The 7,117-nt window shown below is 44.4% G+C and overlaps 1 protein-coding gene across 1 annotated transcript in view; it reads right to left on the bottom strand.

Moving 5' to 3' along the window:
* Positions 1-7,117, bottom strand: part of Etfbkmt (electron transfer flavoprotein subunit beta lysine methyltransferase) — a 12,411-nt gene that overhangs the window by 4,699 nt on the left and 595 nt on the right. Inside the window, exon 2 of the mRNA XM_005364629.3 lies at positions 5,573-5,979. Within this exon, the coding sequence (XP_005364686.1) occupies positions 5,573-5,865 (293 nt within the window). The 5' untranslated portion in view covers positions 5,866-5,979. The remainder of the gene's footprint in view (positions 1-5,572; positions 5,980-7,117) is intronic.

Below are 7,117 nucleotides of genomic sequence, written 5' to 3'. Positions count from 1 at the left end.
TCCCAGCAACCACATGGTGGCTCACAACCATCTGTAATGAGGTCTGGTGCCCTCTTCTGGCCTGCAGGCATACACACAGACAGAATATTGTATACGTAATAAATAAAAAAAATATATTAAAAAAGAAAAACAAGATGAGAGTTTAAAAAATGAAGAATCAAATGCAGGGTCCACTTAAGATGTCTTTAAGCTGCCACAGAGAAAATCCCAATCACTCATACTTCCTGTGTGCAAAGAGGAAGTTCAAGGCGAAGGTGGGGCTTGCAGTATTAATGCAGGATCATTGAAGGGTTGGGTCTTTAGGATCCATCTAGGAACTCTGTACTGTCAATGTGTACACAGACCTGAACACGAAGTAAGGCATATGAATCTTTCATGATCATGTAGGTTCTTTAACAGTTGACATTAGTTTCCTATAGGGTAGACGCTTTACTTATGGATAAAAAAAATCTTATGTACGTGTAGTGATATTTTAACAAATAAAGCTTGCCTGAGGATCAGAGTGCAATGCTAAGCTACGAGGGGCGAGGCAATGGCGGCACACACCTTTAATCCCAGGACTCAGGAAACAGAAGCAAATGGATCTCTGTGAGTTCAAGGATACCTTGGGCTACACAAGATCAGTCCAGAAACAGATCCAGGTGATGGTGGCTCACATCTTTAATCCCAGTGTTTGGGAGTCACACACCTTTAATCCCAGCACTAGGGGGTAGATACAGGAGGGATATGGCTGGGCAGAGAGAGGAATATAAAGGGGAAGAGACTCACTGGAGTGTGGAGTCTGAGGATTTGTGGAGCCAGGATCTTGCCTTTTTGTTTTTAAGATTTGGTAGAGGTAAAAGGTCTTTCTAGTGTTTGGCTGCTTTGCTTTTCTGATCTTCAGCTTGAACCCCAATATCTGTTTTAGGGTTTTTATTATTCGTGCTACAGGTAAAGGGGGTAAAGCTATGCAATGAAGCACCAAAGGTTTGGTCAAACTGCTATCAAAACAATACCTTGGGGGTGAGTTAGTTTGAGGGCTGGAGAGTTGGCTCAGCAGTTACGAGTACTTGTGGTTCTTGTAGAAGATCAAGGTTCAAGTCCAAGAACCCACATGACAGCTCATAGCTGTCTATAACTCCAGTTTCAGGGGATCTGATGCTTCTTTCTGATCTTCATGGGCACCAGATACACAAGGTACACAGACACACATTCAGGCAAAATGGTCATACACAAAACAGTTTTTTTTTTTTAAAGGAAACTTGTAAGGTGTGAGGAAGAGTTTCTTCTGAAGGAACAGTTTGGAGATACCGCATGTCAGGGGGGAAGGAAGGCCTGGCAGGAGGGGGCTGTGACAGCCAAAGTATGCGAGTGCTTGCTCACATCAGTATAAATTAGGAAGAAAAGAAAAGAACTGTAGGACTTGTGGGCTCATATTTCTACATGGTGCGGCAGCCAGGCTCTCAAACCGTACCACACCTGAGGTGGTCATGTAGCCTTCCAGACAGGCTGGCCCTACCCTAACAAGGGGTCAGGATGTGCTCTGCTCCTTCTCTATAGTTTGGAGGATGCCTGGATAGAGATGCTAATTCAGCCTACGTGACAGAGCTGGCGTACAGAGCAGGAAGACGGGACAGAGCAGGCATAGGTAGATGTGGGCGTGACTAAAGCCATTCACCTGGTTACCTAGGAAACAGAATGCTAATGAATTTCCCCCTCAGTTTTCGGTTTGGTATAAAGGCTGTTTGGAGAATAAACGCAGAGGAATTTTCAGGAGGTGAAAGGTGAACTCGGGATTTCATGAGGGATCCCTGAGAATCTCCCTCCCAATAAATAAAGCTATGTGAGTTGTGCCTTTACTCCCAAGCCCCCACGCAGGTCCAGACAGATGGTTTATGCTGGGGCTGGCACATGGATCCCAACAAGGACCCAGCTAGCTTTCTTCCCTTTTCTCTTTGTGAGAACGGTGTCACCCACATTCAAGATGGGCCTTCCCTCTGTTAAGCTTCACTGGAAACATCCCATCTTGTTTTGATTTTTGTCAACTTGACAGTAGCTACAGACAAGTGGGACTCTCAAGTCGAGAAGTTTGGCCTATGGGCGGGCAAGCCTAGGAAACATTTTCTTCTTTAATGTTTTCCTGGGGTCCAGCTCCATCAGGGCCCAGGTCCCAAAGAAGAGGTGAGGAGTTGGTGAGGACTGACAGGATCAGAGGGTGAGTCTGGATGGCTGCCACGTCACAAAAAAAAAAAAAAAAAAAAAAAAAAGGCTACACACCTTTTATACTCTATAATTGCACAGAAGATTAAAGGGAAGAAAGGAGAAAGTTAGTACTGACCTTGACAAGTTAACAGTCACATAGTCACCACAGTTATGTGTTAATGGAAGGGCTACAAGTTCCTCTTGTCAGAGATAGAAATGATTCTGTTTTTAGCAAGGTGGAACTTTCTTCAAGCCCCTGAGGGGATGGGATCTGTCTTTGGGTTTCTATTGCTGGGAAGAGACACCATGAGCATGTCCACCCTCATAAGGAAAACATCTCATTGGGGTGGCTTGCAGTTCAGAGGTTCAGTCCATTATCATCACGGTGGGAAGCAAAGCAGTGTGCAAGCAGACATGATGGTTCAGGAGTAGGTGAGAGTCTGACATCTTACAGGCAACAGGAAGTCAACTGAGACACTGGGTGGTATCCTAAGCATAGGAAACCTCAAACCCCACCCCACAGTGACACATTTCCTCCAACAATGTCATACCCCTTAATGTGCAACTCCCTAGGAGATTATGGGGGTCAATTACATTTAAACTACCACATTCCACTCCCCGGCCCCTATAAGCTAGTAACCATATCAGGATGCAAAATGCATTCAGTTCAACTTCAAAAGTCCCCACGGTCTATCACAGACTCAACAATGTTTAAAAGTCCAAAATCCGAAGTCTTTTCTGAGATTCATGCAATCTCTTAACTATAACCCACTATAAAAATCAAAATAAAAAAGCAGATCACATACTTCCAACATATAATGGCACAGGATATACATTACCACTGCAAAATGGAGGAAAGGGAACACAGTGAGGAAACACTGGACCAAGGCAAGGCCAAAAATCAGCTGGGCAAACTCCAAATTCTGCATCTCCATGACTGATGTCAAAATGCTCTTGAGATCTCCAACTCCTTTCACCTTTGGCTGACTGCAACACATTTCTTGGGTTGGTTCCACTCCCTGTTAGCAGCTCTCCTCCGCAGGTATCCCACGGTTCTGGCATCTCCAACATTTTAGGTTCTCCAAGGCAGTCCAGGCTTCACCTTACAGCTTCACACAATGGCCTCTCTAGGCTTCCATTCAGGGACACCCCTGACACATGCCTGGGCTCACCACTTGCCTTAGTCTTACAGGAAAATCCCACAGCCTCTTTCTTCTATACTTAACTCCAGAAGCTGCCACGTTCTGCAGCTTATTGGGGCTAGAATATGACCCCCTTGTTTAACCACATCTTCACCAACTTTCTGTCCTTCGCTGCCTAGGCGTAGCTGTCCTGAAATTAGATCTCTAGACCAGACTGACCTCAAACTCAAGAGATCTACTGGCCTCTGTCTCCCGAGTACTGGGATTAAAGATGTGCACACCACACCTGGCTCTAAACTTTTCTTAATTCCTTTTCACAAATCGGAAGATTAGCTGGGTGGGGTCTTACCCTGAGGTCGCCACTCCCTTTATTTCATTTAATACCCTGTTCTTCTTTAATCTGTTGATCTCTTTGAACACAGGACTTAACTCCATTCCACTTCCTGGTGCTCCTTTTCTCTTTCATTATAAATCTTCATCAGAGTTTTCCTCTGCCAATGGAATTGATCTAAAGCTCTTCACTTTAGCCTCGGGCAGACTCTTCAGACAAGAACAAAAAGCATTCACATTTTTTCACCAAAATATCACAAGAACAATTTCTAGGCAACATACTAAAATTCTTCTCTGAACCTATTGATCTTGCCCTAGACAAGATCATCAACAGCACTATTGTCTTCCATGTTCCTACTAGAATGACCCAGTAAGCAGTGCTTAGAGTATTCCACTAACCCAAACTACCAAAGTCCAAATTCCTCCACACAAAACACGGTCCGGCCTATCACAATAATACCTCAGTCCCTGGTACCAACTTCTGTCTTAGTTACGGTTTCTATGGTGGGGAGCATGGTGGTGTGCAGGCAGACTTGGTGCTAGCCACATCTCAATCAAAAGGCAACAGGAAGTAGACTCTGACACTATGCAAAGCTGAAGCAAAAGCCCGCCTCCACAGTGATACACTTCCTACAATAAGCCACACCTCCTAATAGTGCCACTCCCTATGAGAGTAGGAGGGGCCAATTACATTCAAACTACCACAGGTGCTTTGTCTAAATGCCTGACCTTGGGGAAAGGACTTTCTTGGGGGACCAGATATTCCATTATAGATTATTACAGTTTTTTATATGGCTTAATTTATCCAACTAGCTAAAACTTAAGGTAAGCAATGATGAAGCTAGACAAATGTTACTGTGAACCTGAGTAGACCTTAGGAATTTATAAATTTTGATTACCAAATATACCTTATTTATCAAGCATATGTGATTTATCTAAACTTTCTAGTTTGGTGTTAACTTGTATGGGAGCCGGCAGAGCTATCAAGCTATATGGTTCCCTGGTAGAAGGGTTTTTTTCCAAAGAACTATTTTGTTTCAAGAGGCTGCCATTTTATACATTTTCATCCTTCAAAGCCCACACAAAATTTCTCAAAGGAAAATGCATAAGGGAACTAACTCCCATAAAACATAGTGAGAATTATTAAAAATGAAAGTAAAAAGGTACTGGAGAATTGTGATCCACGGAGTCGAAATGCTGGAACTTTGTCAAGCAGTAATGGCCCCTATAGGGTCCACACCAGTGGCTGCTATGGGAGGGCCCAGTCCACTGGGGACAATGCACTGGGCAGGTAGTCCTGTATGGTATTAGAAAGGTTGAGCAAGCCATGAAGAGCAAGCCAGAAAGCAGGGCTCCTTCATGGCCCTTTCTTCAGTTCCTGCCTCCAAGTTACTGACTTGACTTCCAGATAAGACTGTGACCTGGAAGTGTAAAACAAAACAAACCCTTTCCTCCCCAAATTGCTTTGGTTGTGTTATTACAGTAATTGCCTAACAAAAGCAAACCCACGTAGCCATTCTCAGAGGTGTGTCTTGTAGGTAATGTCAAAGTCAAGTATGTCAGTACACTGAGACTATTTAAATTTCTAAAGAACGCTACATATCACAGGATAGCTTCAAACTTCCAACCCTCCCTGTTCAGCTACCAAGTGCTAGGATTACAAGGATGCACAGGACATCACGGATCACTACAGGACGCTGTTTTGGAGGTGACTTTGTCTTCCCACAGGACAAATCTTCTAATTTTATGAGAAGGATAGCAATCCACATCATACACAAGCTGGGATCTGCACAAGCCCCAGTGATTTTCTGGTTCTGCTGTAATGTTATAGGGTCAGAAAGAACGGAATGGAGGTGGGTGCTGAAAGGAGAAAGGCTCTTCTTCAACAGCTGTAAAGAGTCGCATTTAATGAGACATACCTAGAGAGGGCCTGGCCTCCTGGCCAGTAGATTGCCCAGTAGGGGTCACTGTAGGGCCACAGGTCAGCCCTTTCCCACCAGAACTTGCACCTGGGGGTCAAAAGCCGTAACTGGATTTCAGGGGTAAGGCTGCCACTGCTGGTGACTTCAGTATTGTCCTCCAGGTAGGCTTTCATCTCAGGGTCCAAACAGCTCCCTGCTGTCCTCCAGGGAAACAGGGGGACCCCACCGCTCACAGTCTGCAGCAAATGCCGTTGGCTCCTGGAATTTTTCCAACCCAGGCGGAAAGCCATTAGTACTTTTCCAAAGCTCAGGGTCTGTCCGTGTCGCTATTAAAAGGACTGCTCCCCAAGCAGACAGAATGAGGGTCTGCCTCTCCACTTAGATGACACTGGAATTTGGGATCTCTATAACAAGCAAACAAACAAACAATACTGAAAACTCTTAGTCCATATCCTTCAACATAACAAGAAAATAGCCTAGCTATGCTCTAACAACTCAAAAGTGCAAGTTCATGTCCGAGGACAGTTTTGGCTTATCAATTTGGGTAAAAACAATCCTTTTTTTTTTTAATTGTGAAATCCTTTTTGTAATCCATAATCACAAAAATACACAGGGCTTTTTATTTCACAACAATCTTCAAGAAAATAAAATAAGGTATACCTTTTTGTTTTGCTCTTAGGACAGACTTGAGCTGAGGCTAATGAGATGGTTCAGCAGTTAGGGAGGGGGGGGGCACCTGAGGCTCTCACAGAGGACCCAGGTTCAGTTCTTAGCACCCCCACGGCCTCTCACGACTATAACTCCAGTTCCACGGCATCTGGTGCCCTCTTCTGGCATTGCTAGGCACCAGACAGACAAAACACTCATATCCATCAAATACAGACTTAGACTGGAGCCCAGGCAGCACGGGCATTCACTATGCAGACCAATCTGACATCAAGCTTGTGGCTATTCTCCTGCTTCTGTCTCTTGAGATCTGAGACTATAGGTATACGCCATCATACCCTGCGTGGATTTCACTGTAATATAAGTACACCAACTTCTAGGCCTGAGACTACAGGTATACGCCATCATACCCAGCATGGACTTCACTGTAATACAAGGACACCAACTTCTAAATTACTGTCAATACTGATTCGACTTTACCAAACCTAAACTTAAAATATTTATAACCCAAAGTATACCTTGGTAAGGGAAAGTGAGGAATACCATTTTTTGTTTGTTTTCTGGCACGGGATCTCTCTATTATGCAGCTCTGGCTGTCCTGGAACTCACACCTTGAACTCACAGATATCCACCTGCACCTGCCTCCAGAATGCGGACACTAACGGCATGAGACACTATGCCTGGCTTGTTGTTTTAAAGATTTATTTTTATTTGTGTCCGAGTGTATGTGACTGTCTGCAGAGGCAGTTGCAAGCTACATGACATGGGGGTACTGGGAACTGACCTTGGTCCTCTGCAAGATCAGCAAGTGCTCTTTACCTCTGACAGAGAGAGAGAGAGAGAGAGAAAGAGAGAGAGAGAGAGAGAGAGAGAGAG

This window comes from Microtus ochrogaster (genome assembly GCF_000317375.1).
Source record: "Microtus ochrogaster isolate Prairie Vole_2 chromosome 14 unlocalized genomic scaffold, MicOch1.0 chr14_random_2, whole genome shotgun sequence".
In the NCBI taxonomy this organism is placed as follows: domain Eukaryota; kingdom Metazoa; phylum Chordata; class Mammalia; order Rodentia; family Cricetidae; genus Microtus; species Microtus ochrogaster.
This window is presented reverse-complemented; position numbering and strand designations above follow the sequence as displayed.